This window comes from Myotis nattereri, assembly GCF_964212035.1.
Source record: "Myotis nattereri genome assembly, chromosome: 3".
Classification (NCBI taxonomy): domain Eukaryota; kingdom Metazoa; phylum Chordata; class Mammalia; order Chiroptera; family Vespertilionidae; genus Myotis; species Myotis nattereri.
In genome coordinates this window covers 102,067,629-102,086,090 of record NC_138077.1, presented here as the reverse complement: position 1 = coordinate 102,086,090, position 18,462 = coordinate 102,067,629, and the positions used below count along the sequence as shown (strand labels likewise).

At 39.3% G+C, this 18,462-nt stretch overlaps 1 protein-coding gene across 1 annotated transcript; it reads right to left on the bottom strand.

Annotated features, from left to right (window-relative positions):
* Positions 1 to 17,869: 17,869 nt before the first annotated feature.
* On the bottom strand, positions 17,870 to 18,043 carry LOC308515103 (DNA-directed RNA polymerases I, II, and III subunit RPABC4-like; the record flags this gene model as incomplete). The annotated part of the gene is made up of 1 exon (XM_081085599.1): positions 17,870 to 18,043. One exon carries the CDS (start codon positions 18,041 to 18,043, stop codon positions 17,870 to 17,872), a length of 174 nt encoding a protein of 57 aa, XP_080941725.1.
* Between the last annotated feature and the right edge of the window lie 419 nt (positions 18,044 to 18,462).

Below are 18,462 nucleotides of genomic sequence, written 5' to 3'. Positions count from 1 at the left end.
GACATGCTGGAATTGGCTTCCGGCACCTACCTGTGCACGGATTTGTTTATAAAATTATTTATAAAATCACAGAGATAGAAAAAGTAATTCTTAGAAGAAATGGGCTTAGGAACAAGTTATAGAGGTAAAGGAAGGGCCCTTGGAGCTTGGAGTGAGGAAGCTAATGGTAACATGCCTGGGGCAGGGAATGGGAGTGGGAAGGGGAAAGAGAAAGGCACTGGTGTGCTCCTAGGAGGGAGAGCGCACTGGGTCCTCTGTCCTAAGGGTTTTAAGGGTGAAGATCTTAGGGGAGGACCCAGGGGAGATATCAATAGAATATTCAGTAGCTTTCCAGGTGTTTCCATTCAGGGTCTAGGTCTCACTGATTGATTGGTAGGCACCAGGATGGGGGTCATTATTCAATGCAGCTGTTCCTAAGGTCAGCTTGTCTGGTTTTGCTGCTTTCCTGGGCCTGGAACTGAAATGAAACTTCAGGCCTAGATGTTATCCCTAGTGAGGAAAGGTCAGGGGGCCCATACCTCAGGATCAGCTATATGCTAGGGGAGGAAAAGTCACCTTGTGGGTGAGGTCCCACCCTACAATTGATTGTCCATTGCTAGGCACCTGGGGTTTTCCACCTTGATGACCTTTTGTACCTGACCCATTGTCCTTGCCCTACTCATGTCTGTGTAACTGCCTACCACAAAACCTCTCTTGATCATACTTTTAAATAAAGCCATAGGACAAGAATATAATGGTTTTATTAATTAGGAAATGGGAACTAGAGAGGGAGGGAAGTGTAATCTATCAAAATATATGATTCCATTTCCTAATTGATAACTTTAAGAATAAAATAAGACATAAAGGTTCATACTTCTAAAAGTCAGTTCCCAAATCTGAAGGTCAGGGGTATTTTATGGTTCTGATATCATGTGTTGTTTGACTTTAGTTTACCCTAATATTGATATTTTAGAACTTTGATTTTATTCTAAAATTAGAATTAATGTTAATAAATGTCTTATAGTCAAGTTTAAAAAATACATTGTATTGCAAAAATATTTACCTGAACCTCCTTATTTCTAATAAGGACAAGTCTGGGAGTAGTGGGCTTCATAGCCAAAACCTGGCAGTTTGTTTTTGAGATGGCAAGCACCCTTCCTCCTTGCGCCACCATAAGCAAGCCTCAGCTTCTGTAATCTCTCCTGCTTCTTCTGCTTCTGCTCCAGCAGGGTCCACTGCTGGTCAAGCTTCTGCTGTCTCAGGTTGCAGCCCTCATCATCTAAGACACTGCAGGAACTCCAGTTGGAATATGGCTTGAATGTCATGTCTGTTGGGGGCAGGAGGCAGTGGTGGCTCTGGAGGCCAGGGCCCCAGAGGGTTGGCACGGGGGTCCTGCTCAGCTCCCAGCCGCCCTGGGCCGCATACTCCCAGGCCAGGGTGCTGGGCCCCATCGAGGCCTGCACCACATGGCAGAGCCCTGGCAGAAGGCTCCAAGTGTCTTCGGGTGTGATGCGGTGGAAGAAACAGCCGAGAGCATGGAGCAACAATGGGAGGGTGGGTGGTGTGCACGCATAGAAATAGAGGAGGTGAGCTGCTGCTCTGAGCCTCTAGAGGGGCTTGGCCAGCATGGAGGGTCCAAGCTCTGCTGCAACAGATACCCCAAAGCTTAGCATGTAACTTAGAAAGAATGTCTAAAATGTGTATGAATGCCATAAATGGGAGACAGAGAACCTAGAAATGTATATAAGGCAAAGCCCTGCTGCGTTTGGGGCTCAGCCTTGCCAGATGACTCCACTGAGCCAGCACTGGTGCAAATAAACAGCCCTTTTCTGAACCTCTGAGTGCACTTGGTTTGTAGCTTCCTGCTAGCCGATTTCTGTCATAACGTTTTCATTGGTTCTGATCCATTTCTTTAGGCTCTGCCTTATTTCTCTCAGTTCCCAGGTCTGTTCTAATCTGCACAACAGCATGAACAGAATATTGTGAAGCATAATTCTCATTCATTAAAAAATGCAGATGCTAAATGTCATGCATTTACATTTTGAAACAGTCATTTTCTTCAACCTACTTTATCTTACTTAACTTTAAAAAAATGATTTTAAAGAGAGAGAGAGGAAGGGAGAGAAAGAGAGAGGAGAGAGAAACATTGAATGATTTGTTGTTTCACTTATTTATGCATTCATTGGTTGCTTCTTGTATGTACCCTGACAGGAGATCGAACTTGCAACCTTGTTGTATCAGGACAATGCTCTAACCAACTGAATTACCAGGCCAAGGCCCCATATCTTATTTAACTTAAAAAAAAAAAAAGATTTCTCAAGGGCTCAAGTGTAGGAAAACTGGTATGTAACTTTACCTTAGACATTTAAAAAAATCACATAGATATAGCAGTTCCAGCGAAGTGTCTCTTTATTAGCATAGACTGTTTCACATGGCTGTGATGGGTTCAGCAGCTGAGGAGTAGCTATAAACATTTTTTATTGTCTAAGAATAGCCAGAATTTGGTAGCTAATACTTGCTTTCTCTTCAGAGACTCTTTATTTGCCCAATTAAACTTGCCTAATAAATTTGCTGTTTCTTTATATAATGATCAGGCTCGAGGATTAGACACTTGACTATTCAGTTCTTCTACCCACACAGAGAAGACATTTTCCAGTGGCTTATGATGAAAAGGAGGAGGAAATGTGAATAAAGAAGAGGCCACATGGTAACCTAACTCAGGGCAGGCCTGCGTGGCAGCTTCGCAAACTCAAGAGACCTACAGTAACCACAAAGGCTGGTCTGAAATGAAAGCCTTTAATTAAAAGGCAGTTCATAGTGGCTAGTCATGTCCTAGGCCAGTATCTTCCTTGACAAAGATCAACTTCAATCTTTACTGAGCCTATTGTCTTTTTGCATCTAAGATAACATATGGTGGAATGTCAGGGTAACTTGTAACTTCCCTTTTTCAGGACCCCTCAGGGCACAACCAATGTGCCAGGGCACCAGGACAGAGACCTAAAATTCCTTCATTGTTAATTGTTCTCTTGTTAATTGCTGACTGTTAACTATTCTGTACCCAACTATGTAAAATAAATCATTTTAATTTTTATCCAGTCCCAGAAGTTTTCCCACTTTGCTTTCTCCCACGTCCCTAATCTATCACCAATGGATTTCATGTAACCCACTTACATCTCCTCCTTTGATTGTAATGTATAAAACAAGATGAAAAAGTGCCATTCCCTGAAGCATTATCCCAATACATTGAAATTCTGTTTCCCAGCAATGGTCTACATTTTGTCTCAAATAAACTCACAAAAATTCTTTATAGGTTTGAATGTTTTCTTACGTTAACAGAAGAATAGACTTGAAGTGTCTGATTTTTGGCAACCTGTTACTTTTTTCTTGTCACTTCAAGACATAGCTGGAAGAAAGCTGGCCAGAAGCTGGGCCTGGAAGTTTATCCCAAAGGGGGGGTTGTATAGCTCCTGCAGGCTTTGCCAGGCAAGGAGCTGGACTTTGAACAGCAAAGAGTAGCTGCAGCTGTCATTTAGTCTTTGCCTTATTTTTCTAATACTTGTTGAGTGTAGGTGATTGTGGACACATAGGCTTTTATCACACTAATTAGAGATCAAGAGCTTTTGTAACTTTAGTTTCCATTAATTTCTCTAGCTCCTCTGCATTTCCAATTTTCCTTTTTTTCAATTTACCAAAATACATTGCAGACCTACTGTGGGCCAGCCTCATACTAAATGGTAAAAACGCAAAAATAAGTGTCAAGATTCCTGCTTTGAAGGAATTGACAGACAAGACAATAAAACATAATTGAAAGAGAGTTTAATAACACTCAAGGCAGATATGCTGGGTACAAACCTAAATTCTAATGGGTCAGAGACAACTCCTAAAAGAGGTAACACGGAACTGAATCTTAGCATGTGAGTAGTTAACTGGACAATGAAGGGGTAGCGGAGATGAAGGCCTTTATGAGAGTAAGAAAGGAGGCATCAGGTACAATGATGTTGAAATGTGGTAATGACCTTAGGTAATGCTAAGTAGTTTAGCATGGTAGGAACACTGGGCATTTGCATCTATATTTTAAGTAATTTGCTCAATGTTGTGTGGAAGTGACTGAGGCAAGATTTAAAACAGTTCTTCATGAACCTAAAATCTATGTGCTTGACCCAAACTATACACACCATATGATTGAAAAACATGTTGCCAAAATCACATATTTGGCAATATAAGCAGTGTTTGTCTCAATGATTTTCCTTTTGCCAAAGTACAGAAGTTAGGTGTTAATTAAGCAGATATTCTCAGATAATTTTATTTTGAATGAAAGAGATTTGATTTTGCTGTTTTGTAGCAAAAGATTTTTTAGTCCCATTCAATAATTTCATGCTTGGTATTTAAAAATAATAAAAGATCTCACTCCAGTAGCTACCTATCAATGGCAATTTAATTGCAAGGGTACTAAGGTAATAATAGGGTTTGAAAGGGTTAAAGAGAATAAAACAGGGCAGAGAAAAACTTATTGTGCTTAACAGATATCTTGCAGAAAGCTTGCAGCCTTGAGCACAGCATAGCTCAGATAACCAGACGATACCTGGCATGGGAGGAACCGAGGACAGACCAGACCCTTATGTCAGCAGAGTGGATTGCAGCCAGCAAGGTTTAATAAAAACCTATCTCTCCCTGCTCTCTTTGCTGATGCCTTTCTTGGTCTCAGCCCACCTGCACCCAGGTGTCAGGAATAAAATCTTTTTTGATACATTATGGCTTCATGTCATAGGTACGTGACCTTGGCCCACTCCAGACCTTTCAGGGTTTACCTCAGGTAAGGAGAGAATTTGAGCTTTCACTCATAAATACAACTCTCTTCTATAAGAAAAGAAATTTTGTCATCAACTGCCTTAATCTTTTCTCGAATTAGTTCAATTACATTTTGTTCATTTTATTATCAGGTTCTTCAGAGACTGAAAGGCAAAATTTTATCATATTTAATTATATTTTTTGTTTATTGTTTTGTTTTAAATCTTTATTGTTGAAAGTATTACATATGTCCCCATTTTTCCCCCCATCAACCCATCCAGTCTATCCCCACCTCTCTTTAATTGTTAGTGGATTATGTTTGTAGAACTTAGTTGCAAAAACATTAACAGGATTATCTTTCTCATCAAATAAAGGACCATAGTCTCAAGTTTTTGAAGCTTATAACAGAATCATCCTGAAAGCAGTAGCAGAGTCCAGGGAAGGCTAAGGTGCAGATGGCAGAAGGCCATTGCTTTCCCAGAAGTTTTCTTCCAAAATCTTAGACCTTGCACAAAGACCATCAACCACAAGTAATTGCATGATTTACAGCCTGAGCTCTAAGCTCTTTTCAAGCCAGGGTATTTGTTAATTTGCTTGTTTGTTCTAAGATCAGTATTTTGAATAAAACCATGTTGATGCTATGACAAAACTTAATTCACACTACTACTACAGTGCTTAAAATTTCTACAAAATCAGTTTTGTCTTACTTTTTAGAAAATAAAAAATAATGAAAAATGTTTGTATTGCATTAGACTCATACTTATCAAAACCTAGATATGACTTCCTTCCAAGATGGCTCTGTGAAATAGCACTATACTGAGTTAGGAGATGTAGGTACTAGCCCTAAATCTTTCATTATTAATTGTAGGAACTTGAATAAGACATTTACCTTCTGGATTTTAGGGTTTTTTTATTACAAAGATAGTAAATAGGGCAAGATGTCACTAAAATCCATTTTAATCTTAAATGTTTATAGTTCTAATCCCCCCCAAAAAGGATTGAAGTATAATATCTCTATTGTGTTCCATCCAAGATCAGATGATACTCCTTTACTGTGCAATGTCAATGGAGTTCCATCAGCTTCATGTTGTTTCTCAGAACTTTAGGATTCTTTGCCTTATCTAGTTATTTGACAAAAGGGTAGGTTTGAAATATATTTTGGAGGTTTCATTGACAAGATTTGGCAGTGGTTTGACCGTAGGAATAAAGGAGAAGAATATGTCTAAGACACAATGCTTGTTACTGGTATTTTGAATGTTGAAATTAGAAATGTATTAGAGGAAAAGACAAAAAATTTCATTTTGAACCATTTAAGTTTGGAATGCTTCTAAGAACTAAGTGTATATGCAGTTAAATATATATCTAAATTTAGAAGAGAGGTTTTTCAGGAATATAAAGATATGGAATTCATTAGCATATAAAGAGTATTTTAAACTGGAAATACAGATGCAATTGACTAGGGAGAGAGTATGCATGATAAAGATGAAGACTTGGGACTAAGACTCAAGAAATTCCCACATTTAGAGTTTTATGAGGGGAAGATGAATTTGCAAAGGATCAAAGAAATAGCCATAGAGGCAGGAGAATATTAGGATAGTGAATGCAATAAAAGCCAATGTCATAGAAGTATTCAAGAACGAAAAAGCCAACTGTAGTGAATGCTCATGAAAGGGTAGGGCAAACGGCGAGAGGTCAAGGTGAAGAGTAAGCTCACTCTATGACTTACCTCTTCTGATTCAAGCACACACATAGATAAAATATATTTAAAAATAATTATATAGCCAGGCTCACAAATAAAGTATTTCTTTTTCAAGAAATAAATGGAAGAACAGTGCAAAATGATGAGTGGGGCTAACATCATGAATAGGCAAGTGGGCTGGAAGTCATGAATGCTTACATGAAATGGTCTGAGGTTTTAGAAGACTGGTCAGGCTCACTTAATTCAGGTAGAGCTAAAAATATTACCTACTTTTCTTGTCTGGGAATATGACTTATATCAAGCATTTAATCTAGAGTTGTATAAGGACACAAACATAGTTGTGTGACTAAGATTAAACATTTTACTATGTGGCAGAAAACCCAATCTACCATTGTAAAGCCTAGTTCTGGGATGACTTTTAGGAGCTGAGTAGACCTCCAAACACTGGAGTGCCCCAGGGCCCAGTCTTCCGATTTTTTCTCCAGCTATATGCACTATTTGGTGACAAAGTCCGCGCTTGTGTTTTTAAATACCAGAAATATTCTGATGACTCCTAAATTTACATTTCCAGCTTGGACCTCCTCCCTGAACTTCAGATTCACACATCTAGTTATCAATTTGATATTTCCACTGGGATGTTTCAATAAAGAACTCCTAATTTCACCTCCAAACCTTGCAACTCTCATAGTCTTCCCCATCTCAGTTAGTTTCAACTCTATCCTTTTCATTGCTGGTCTCATCGTTGGCTCTTTCTTTTCCCCCACATATAATCTACTAGCAAATTCTGATAGCTCCACTTTCAAAATATATCCAAAATATGACCAGCTCTCTATATCTATACTTAACACCCTGACTCAAGATGCTATTATTTCCCACCTGGATTATTGCAATTCCTTAGTCCTCCTATTGTTGCATTTCAATATGGCAACTTGAGGGAACCTTTGAAATATACCAGTCATTTCATATTAAACCTTGGTTCAAAATGTTTGAAAATATTTCAATCTTTCCAGAGTAAAATTCAAATTCTTAAGCACACAATTGGCCATTCCTCCCAAGCTCTAGGCCAGAACTGGGAGAAATTGGTAGCAGTTATGCATTTACCTGGAAAGTGCTTCACCAGTGTCTTGGCAATGAGTCTAGACTTTTGGTTTAAAATTTCTATTTCCTTGTAGTAAATTTCCTACTAGAGTCTTCACTGACTTTTCTGGCTTGGGACAAAAGCTATTCTATCCCATTGACTTGGTTTGTGAATCTCAATGTAGATTATATGGCCAATTGTTTTACCTACATGAGACTCCTTAGCTTCCTAGGTTAGTTAATAAGGGGTCAGTTTGACTCCCCCTTGGCAGCACTGAAACCCAGAAGCAAATTAGTATGCTGGAGGATGAGCAGGCATGTATTTACCAACACGGAGCCTGGAGAGTCCTCTGATATGAAAATTTTCCTAAAGTGGCACCTTTTAAATAACAATTTAAAAAATTAAAATGCATTTTGTGGTGACTATGATAAAAATATGGAAGCAGTGTGAAAGCAAAACCATGCAAAGTAGAGAGTCAAAAGGCAGGAACTTCTTACAGTCTTGCCGCTTATCTGCCACCAGAAGAGCTATCCCTCCCATCACCACTGGGAAGTTCCATTTGGCTCTGGAGAGTGGAGATGTCTTAACTTACCTGCCAGTAGTAAGTGCCATGGGCAAAATGTCTTATACCTTCACACTTTTTCTTTCTTCAAGCAGAACTTTCTTTATTGCATTTCCTTATTAAATTGTTTCTGCCCTCCACAGACCAATATAATTGCCTTAAACCTCCCATAGTCCTCCAGATCCAAGTTGCCTTTTTCTTCTCTGAGTTCAAATATTCTTTGCCCTTCTGTGTTAATATGCTAGTCTCTTTTTATAGGATTTTCTTTCTTTATAACTGTTATAGATGAAACAAATGGCTCTATAATAAATCTGACAAGTCCAGTAACTGAAAGTAACCTCACAGGGTGGTCTGACCATAAATTCTTTACTGTGTAGGTCATGGTGGGTAGTCATGCCCCAGGCATATATAACTTCTTTAGTACATGGTTTATCTTTGCTATAAGAAAGACCTACCCACTGCTCCTGTGCATCTAGGTTAACACACCTTTGAAATGACTGAGTAATCTTTTTCAGAAGCATAACCACCCTCGAAAGAGCACATCATCTTAACTATTCTGTAGTCTAATTTCACCCTTGCTTTCTCCCAATTTCTTGTAATCTTGTTTTTGTTCCCTAAATCTCAACCATGTAAAAAACAAAACAAAACAAAAAGCCTGCAAGCTTTATTTCTCCAAAGCATTTGAAATCATTCTTCTTAGCATGTTGTCAGTTTGGCTCAAGTAAACTCATAAAAATTACCTACAGGTTTAGACATTCTTACATCAACACTATCAATTGCTTCATATCAGGAACCAAATCCTCTTATCTTTGTTCTTTGCAAAATGTTTTTTTCTAAGTAAAGAATTAGTAGAAATTTACTGGGTTGAAATATTTACTGTTGTAGTAGAAATTACTAATTCTTACAAAGATGTGTGGTTCTCTTCTTTCAGAACTTAGGTGTGGTCATGTGATTTTGGCCAACAAATGTGAGCACAAATTAAGTGCATCACTTCTCACCTGAAGCATTTAAGAGCTGATGTGCACTTTTTCATGCTTCCTTTTCACTTGCTGTGGAAGTGCATGTAGAGATGGCAGTGCTCCAAGAGCAAAGCCGCCCGTGGTGCTGAGCCTCCACACTGATGACAGTTACCTGGAGAGCTGCCCAAACCCAAAGAGCATTTTGTGTGAACAAGAAATTAACTTGAATTCGGTTACTTAGATTTTGGGAATGTTTATTACCATGGCATGACCTAATTTATTCCGAGGCACATGGTAGTACAATGGAAAGGAACTCCGTCAAAAAAGAGAGACTGGGGAGAGAAAATGGCGGAGGTTTAGACAGACGTGTCGGTGCCTTGTCCCGGAGCAGATAAGGGCGGGCAGCTGAAACGGGTAGCATACAGCCCGAATAAGCAGAGGAGATTCAGCTGAGACAGTCTGCAGCCAGGAAAGACAGAGAAATCCTAGATAAAGGGAACGGTTAGAGGCTGAGGCTGAAACCTCTCCAGGTGCGCCGGCACAGCCGCGGAGACCGTGCCATCTTGGGTGACTGTCGCCGGCATCCAGAGACCAGCTACTAACCCGGCAACAACGGCTCTCAAGCAGCGCGACTACGTGAACTCAGAGGAACTCGGCTTCTCCCCACAGAAAGGTTAGACTTTCCCCAAAGGTGCGGTTTGCAGTTTAGGTTGGAGAGTGGAACGCGCGCAGGGGGGTGGGGGCTCTGCGCCCCACAAAGACCGCGGCCGTTGGAGCCAGCGTGACCCACGAGTGTGGAAGGGCACCCCCAGGGCTGCTGGCAGAAGGGAACGCTATAAATAAGCCCACAGTTGGACGGGACACAAACGGGCAGCCTCAGATTACGCCAGTTTGCCGGCTACTCGGTGCCAGGAGCCAGAGCGCGCGCAGAGACTTCGCGCAGATTTGGAAGGTGAAGCGTTGCGAGTACGCACAACTTCCCAGGCTCTTAAATCTGTGCGTTTGATTGTTGAACCCAGTGCAAGGGACTACCCAGTTGGGGTCAGTCACAGAGCTTGTAAGGGAAGGCTGTTTTGGGGGAGCCTGGGAAACAGAGCGGGGAGTGACTACTGGAAAACCAGCTCTGGGCGGAGGACATTCCCAAACCAGCTTCCGGTACAATAGAGAACACCTGGTCAGAGAGGTCCTATACCCTCGGAGGTCAATCCCGACGCACTGCCACCCAGAGGCAGAGCCACGAACTGACTCTTCTGTAAATACAGATAAGGGCTGTCTGGGAAACCAATGTAGCCTGCCTTAAAATCAGGACTGTGGCTTACAACACAGAGGAACAGTGTATCAGAGGAAATTTCAACATTCTCCTGAATACCTGGTGTGCCAAAAAGAGGAGCAGAAGATCTGAAGCACCTTCATTACAGCCCATTTTTTTTAATTATTTTTTTTAATTATTGTTTCACCTTTTAACTAAGAAACCATTTATTTTCTTTTTTCATCACCTGATATTTCCCTTTTAATTACTACATTTTTATTTTTAACCAGTACTATTACTGCTGCCATTTTACCATTTTTTTTTTTAAAGTGTCATTTTATTTTCTCTTTATTTTATTTTGGGACTAAGGTTCTCCATTCTATTTTCATCGTTCCTTTAGCATCATTTTCCTCTACCTCAATTGTGCTGCTGTGCTAAAACTCTCTTCCCCACTTTTCCCCTTTTGCTGTCCTGTTTCTCTTTCCCTATTCCAGCTTTAGATTTTTCCTATTCTTCATACGCCCTGTCTAAATTTCACCCTACTTATATATCCCTTTTCCAATCACCTGCTCTAAATCCTTATCCACCTCTCCCTTATCTTTCTTCACTATCCAAATTTTTTATTCTCTCCTTTTCTCTATTGTTCTGTTGTTGCTTGCTCGATTGTTGAGTATATTGTGTTTTTTTTTCTTTTCTTTTCTTTAAGGATTGTATGTGAGGTTGTTCTGCTTTTTCTTTTTCTTTTTCTTTTTCTGTCTCCCATTCCCCCTCCCCACCCCACCCCCGGCCAGTTATTTTTGTGCTTCTGCTTTCCCTTGCCTCACTTGATATTATTGGCTGTTTGTAGTTTGTATTCACTCCAGAGATCCGTTGCTGGAATTTGTTGGGGTTAGTGGCGGTTCTATCGGAGTTTTCTCCGCATATGAATAGTCTCCTCCCCTCTTCTACTTCATTCTATTTTTCTTTTTTTTTCTTTTTCTTCTTTTTTTTTTTCTCTTTTTTCTGTTTTTCTCTCTATCTTTTTCTCTTCTTTCTTCCTTACCCCCCAACTCTCTTAGCTTGGGTGGCCATCTTTATTTGGGGTTATTAATACCGTAATTCATTTGTGTTCAGTGCCTGGTACGTTGTGCCTTGTTGTGTTGTATTTTGTGCCTTTAAATCAACGCAGCAGATCCAAGCGACAGCGGCCTCCTGATCTCCACACGCTCTGTCTGAGGAACAGCTGCTGTGGGTGAAGCCTCCCTCCACCAGCCAGAAGAGCCACAACAGCTGTGAACAGCACCCATCAGAAGACCCGCTAACAACAGAGGAGCAGCTGCTACCACAACCGCCCAAGGAGCAACCACAGCCCGAGGAGCCACTGCCACCTAGGGAGCAGCCACTGAACGACTCAATATCTATATACGTCAGTGAGATCAAACATGGGTAGACAAAGAAATCCCCAAAGGAAAGAAAAGGAGGACTCACCAGAAAAGCAGCTAAGTGATACAGAGGCATACAACATGACAGAAAAAGAATTCAGAATAAGGGTCCTAGAGTGCATACACCGGATGGAGGAAAAAATCGACAACTTATCCAAGAAGCAAGAAGAAACAGATGAAAAAATCGACAACTTAACTAAGACCCAAGAAGAAATGAAGTGCGATATAGCTGCAATAAAGAACACCATTGAAAGTATCAACAGTAGACTAGGAGAAGCGGAAGACCGAATTAGTGAATTAGAAGACAGGGAAGCAAAACACACCCAAACTGTACTTCAGTTGGAGAAAAAAATTAAAAGACAGGAGGAGAGCCTAAGGGAGCTTTGGGACAACATGAAACGAAACAACATACGAATAATAGGGGTGCCAGAACGACAGAAAGAGGAACAAGGATTAGAAAACCTATTGGAAGAAATAATATCAGAAAACTTCCCTGAGGTGGGGAAGAAAAAAGTCACACAAGCCCAGAGAGTCCCAAGCAAGGTGAACCCGAAAAGACCCACACCAAGACACATCATAATTACCATGGCAAATGTTCAGGACAAAGAGAGAATCTTACAGGCTGCAAGAGAGAGACGGAAAGTTACATACAAGGGATCTCCCATTAGATTATCAAATGATTTCTCAACAGAAACACATCAGGCCAGAAAAGAATGGACGGAAATTTACAAAGTGATGCAAAGCAAAGGACTGAATCCAAGAATACTCTATCCAGCAAGGCTATCATTCAAAATTGAAGGGGAAATAAGAAGCTTCACAGACAAAAAAAGGCTAAGGGAGTTTATCACCACCAAGCCAGCAATGCAAGAAATGCTAAAGGGACTGGTGTAAAAAGAAGAAATAAAATTCCCAGAAAGAAAACAGCCACACACACAAAAAAAGAAATGGCTACAAACAAGTACCTTTCAATAATAACTTTAAATGTAAACGGGCTAAATGCTCCAACCAAAAGATATCGAGTGGCTGAATGGATAAAAAATCATGACCCATACATTTGCTGTCTACAAGAGACCCACCTCATTAGAAAGGACTCACACAGACTGAAAGTGAAGGGATGGAAAAATATCTTTCAGGCTAATGGAAAAGAAAAGAAAGCTGGGGTAGCAATACTTATATCGGACAAAATAGACCTCAAAGTGAAGGCCATAACAAGAGATACGGAAGGCCACTTCATAATACTAAAAGGATCAATACAACAAGAAGATATAACCCTGATAAACATATATGCACCCAATGCAGGAGCACCCAAATACATAAAAAATCTTCTGGAAGATATCAAAGGAGAGATCGACAACAATACAATCATAGTAGGGGACTTTAATACACCACTGTCATCACTGGATAAGTCCTCTAGACAAACAATCAGCAAAGATACAGCAATACTAAATGACTCACTAGATCAGATGGACTTAATAGACATCTTCAGAACACTTCACCCCAGTGCCACGGAATATACATTCTACTCAAGTGCTCATGACACATATTCAAAAATAGACCATATATTGGGTCACAAGCAAAGTATCCCCAAATTCAAGAAGATTGAAATCATAAAAAGCGTCTTCGCAGACCATGATGGCATAATATTAGAAATAAACTGCAATAAAAACAACCCAAAATACTCAAACACCTGGAAGCTGAATAGCATGCTATTAAATATTGATTGGGTTACCAATGAAATCAAAGAAGAAATTCAAAACATCCTGGAAACTAATGACAATGAAAACACAACAATCCAAAACCTATGGGACACAATGAAAGCAGTCCTGAGAGGGAAGTTTATAGCTCTACAGGCCTATCTCAAAAAACAAGAAAAAATGGTAGTAAATCAGCTAACTCTACAACTCAAAGAATTAGAAAGAGAGCAACAAGAAAACCCCAGAGTGAGCAGAAGGAAGGAGATAATAAAGATTAGAGCAGAAATAAATAACATAGAGACCAAAAAAATAATACAGAAAATCAATGAAACCAAGAGCTGGTTCTTCGAAAGGATAAACAAGATTGACAAACCTCTAGCCAGACTCACCAAGAAGCAAAGAGAGAGGACCCAAATAAACAAAATCAGAAATGAAAGAGGTGAAATAACAACAGACCCCACAGAAATACAAATGATTGTTAAAAAATACTATGGACAGCTCTACTCCAGCAAACTAGACAACCTGGAGGAAATGGACAAATTCCTAGAAAAATACAACATTCCAAAACTCAATCAGGAAGAATCTAAAAATCTCAACAGGCCAATAACTATGGAAGAAATTGAAGCAGTCATCAAAAAGCTTCCAGCAAACAAAAGCCCAGGACCAGACGGCTTCACAGGGGAGTTTTACCAAACATTCAAGGAAGAACTAAAACCTATCCTCCTCAGACTACTACAAAAAATTCAAGAGGAAGGAACACTTCCAAGCTCATTCTATGAAGCCAGCATCACCCTAATACCAAAACCAGGTAAAGACAACACAATGAAAGAGAATTACAGGCCAATATCCCTCATGAACATAGATGCCAAAATCCTCAACAAAATCTTAGCAAATCGGATCCAGCAGTACATCAGAAAGATCATACATCATGACCAAGTAGGATTTATCCCAGGGATGCAAGGATGGTACAATATCCGCAAATCAATAAACGTGATACATCACATAAACAAATTGAAAGAAAAAAACCACATGGTCATATCAATTGATGCAGAAAAAGCATTTGACAAAATTCAACACCCATTTTTGATAAAAACTCTCAGCAAGGTGGGAGTAGGAGGATCATACCTCAACATAATAAAAGCCATATATGACAGGCCCACAGCCAACATCATTCTCAATGGACAAAAACTTACACCATTTCCCCTTAGAACAGGAACAAGACAGGGATGCCCCCTCTCACCACTCCTGTTCAACATAGTACTGGAAGTGTTAGCCATTGCAATTCGGCAAGAAGAAGAAATAAAAGGCATCCAAATTGGAAAAGAGGAAGTAAAACTGTCCTTATTTGCAGACGACATGATATTATACATACAAAACCCTAGAGACTCCATCAAAAAGCTACTAGACTTAATACATGAATTTGGCAATGTAGCAGGATACAAAATTAACCCCAAGAAATCTGAGGCATTTCTATACACCAATAGTGAACTTTCAGAAAGAGAGATTATAAAAACAATCCCGTTTACCATCGCACCAAAAAAACTAAGCTACCTAGGAATAAACTTAACTAAAGAGGTAAAAGACCTCTACTCAGAAAACTACAGGACGTTGAAAAAAGATATAGAGGAAGACATAAACAGATGGAAGAACATACCGTGTTCATGGATTGGTAGAATCAACATCATTAAAATGTCCATACTACCCAAAGCAATCTATAAATTCAATGCACTTCCCATTAAAATACCAACGGCATACTTCAGAGATCTAGAACGAACTCTCCAAAAATTCATCTGGAATAAAAAAAGACCCCGAATAGCTGCAGCAATCCTGAAAAAGAACAAAGTAGGTGGGATCTCAATACCAGATATCAAGTTGTATTACAAAGCCACTGTTCTCAAAACTGCCTGGTACTGGCACAAGAATAGGCATATAGATCAATGGAATAGAATAGAGAGCCCAGAAATCGGCCCGAACCAATATGCTCAATTAATATTTGACAAAGGAGGCAAGAACATACAATGGAGCCAAGATAGTCTCTTCAATAAATGGTGTTGGGAAAATTGGACAGATATATGCAAGAAAATGAAACTAGACCACCAACTTACACCATACACAAAAATAAACTCAAAATGGATAAAGGACTTAAATGTACGACAGGAAACCATAAAAATTCTAGAAGAATCCAAAGGCAACAAAATCTCAGACATATGCCGAAGCAATTTCTTCACTGATACAGCTCCTAGGGCACTTGAAACTAAAGAGAAAATGAACAAATGGGACTACATCAAAATAAAAAGCTTCTGCACAGCAAAAGAAACCATCAACAAAACAACGAGAAAACCCACTGTGTGGGAAAACATATTTGCCAATGTCATATCTGATAAGGGCCTAATCTCCAAAATCTATAGGGAACTCATACAACTTAACAAAAGGAAGATAAACAATCCAATCAAAAAATGGGCAAAGGACCTAAATAGACACCTTTCAAAAGAGGACATTCAGAAAGCCAAGAGACATATGAAAACATGCTCAAAGTCACTAATCATCCGAGAGATGCAAATCAAAACAACAATGAGGTACCATCTCACACCTGTCAGACTGGCTATCATCAACAAATCAGCAAACGACAAGTGCTGGAGAGGATGTGGAGAAAAAGGAACACTTGTGCACTGCTGGTGGGAATGCAGACTGGTGCAGCCACTATGGAAGACAGTATGGAGTTTCCTTAAAAAACTGAAAATGGAACTCCCATTTGACCCTGTGATCCCACTTCTAGGAATATATCCCAAGAAACCAGAACCACCAATCAGAAAAGATATATGCACCCCTATGTTCATAGCAGCACAATTCACCATAGCTAAGATCTGGAAACAGCCTAAGTGCCCATCAGTAGATGAATGGATTAGAAAACTGTGGTACGTCTACACGATGGAATACTATGCTGCTCTATAATACTCTTACCATTTGCAACGTCATGGATGGAACTGGAGAGCATTATGCTAAGTGAAATAAGCCAGTCAATGAAGGAAAAATACCACATGATCTCACTCATTCATGGATAATAGAGACCATTATAAACTTTTGAACAATAATAGATTCAGAGGCAGAGCTGCCTCAAACAGATTGTCAAACTGCAGTGGGAAGGCCGGGGAGGGTTGGGGGGCAGGAGGTAGGGGGGTAAGAGATCAACTAAAGGACTTGTATGCATGCGTATAAGCATAACCAATGGACATAAGACACTGGGGGATAGGGGAGGCTGGGGGACTGTCTAGGGCGGGGGGATAAAATGGACACATATGTAATACCCTTTGTAATACTTTAAGCAATAAAAAATTTTTTTAAAAAAAAAAAGAAGATAATAAAGGAATATCATAAACAACTTTGTGCACACACACAAAAAAAAAAAAAAAAAAAAAAAAAGAGAGACTGTGTGTGTGTGTGTGTGTATGGGGGGGGGAGGGGGAGAGAGACCTAAATCCAAATCCTAGATTTTTCACTTAATAGCAATGTGACTTGAGATTAAGAAAGATCTTACACCTCAGTTTCCTCATCTATAAAATGAAAGTTACTACTTCCAACCTTGCAGATTTATTATAAGGTTATAACAAATATATAATAAGTATTTATCACATATGTTTAATAAATAGTATTTGTCATTTCCTAAACAGCTTGTATATCTTTTTGAGATTAAGATATAGAGAGACATATACAGGATAGGGCAAAACTAGGTTTACAGTTATGAGTATGCAAAGCATAGAGTTTATTCTTATATTATTATTTATTATTTATTGTGCTATTTTCCATATGAACAACTATAAACCTTCTTTTGCCTCACCCTGTATATCTATATATCTATCTCTATCTCCATAGATCTTATATGTATGCATGTTTTATATCACTTGGCACAATGCTAAGAAAATACCAGGGTCTGAATAAAGCTGAATGATTAATCTGAATATTTTCAATAGAGTGCCTATAGGCTTTACAGGGAGAGGTTTAGAGAGGTGCTCAGGAGACTATTTCTAAATTAAAAAAGAATAAAAATAGAGTCTGAATACAAAGTTGAGCCTGACCTTTAGCGAATCCAGGGGGTGATGTGCTCTTAAATAATGAACTGTACCTGCACGCTATCTCCAGTGTATAGCCCCGGCCCTTCAACATGTGCCACGTGCTAGCCCTCCCTGTTCTCCACTGGCCCACCTTTACTTAGACGTTCGTTCTGTAATTAGCCTGGAAAAGTCACACAACTCAACGTTTTCTTAATTGAACAAAAAATTATTTCTATAAACTCTTAGTAGATACCTAAATACAATATGGTTTTAAAAATGAAATCGAGTGTATATAGTCGTATCTATAAAGATAAGTATACTCATCAAAAACTATACAACATTAACAGCAAATCCAAATGCAAATAAAGATATTCTTCTGAGTTCTGTTTCATCAAGCATCAAAACCCACCCATATTTTAGTCCTTTTCTTGTACATTATTCTGTATCCACATTCTCTGCCTCTGATTGGATCCCTGAATTTTATTTCATTTTCTGTGTGACAGTCTCCACAGATATGTATCATTGGCTGCTGCTTTGGGGATTGGACGTCCTTCTGGGTGTCCATAGGACTGACACACTCTTCTCACTTGCACAATTCATCTTTAATCTTATATTCTTCCTAATATGTCATTTAGCCAGTTCAGGGTCTTGGCTTGATTTAGTGTCTAAGATTTTGATTTCTCAGATTCAATACATGCTGGCAATATGCCATGAACCATCAACAATAGTCATTTTTATTGAATAGAAAATTAATTATTCTACTTATGGTAATAAAATGTATGGGTTTTCTTTACTTCTGTGTCTCTGCTTGCCTAAGAAAGATTTAAGATTCAAAAACTAAAATACCACTCTTCAAAGAATGAGTTTGTTTTATTTTTATTACTAAATAAAATAGTGTCCTATATAATAAAAACCCTGGGTGTAATGTCACGACCTAGGCTTGACCAACTAGAAGGAAGTCCGTCCTGCAGGGGCCGTCTTGGA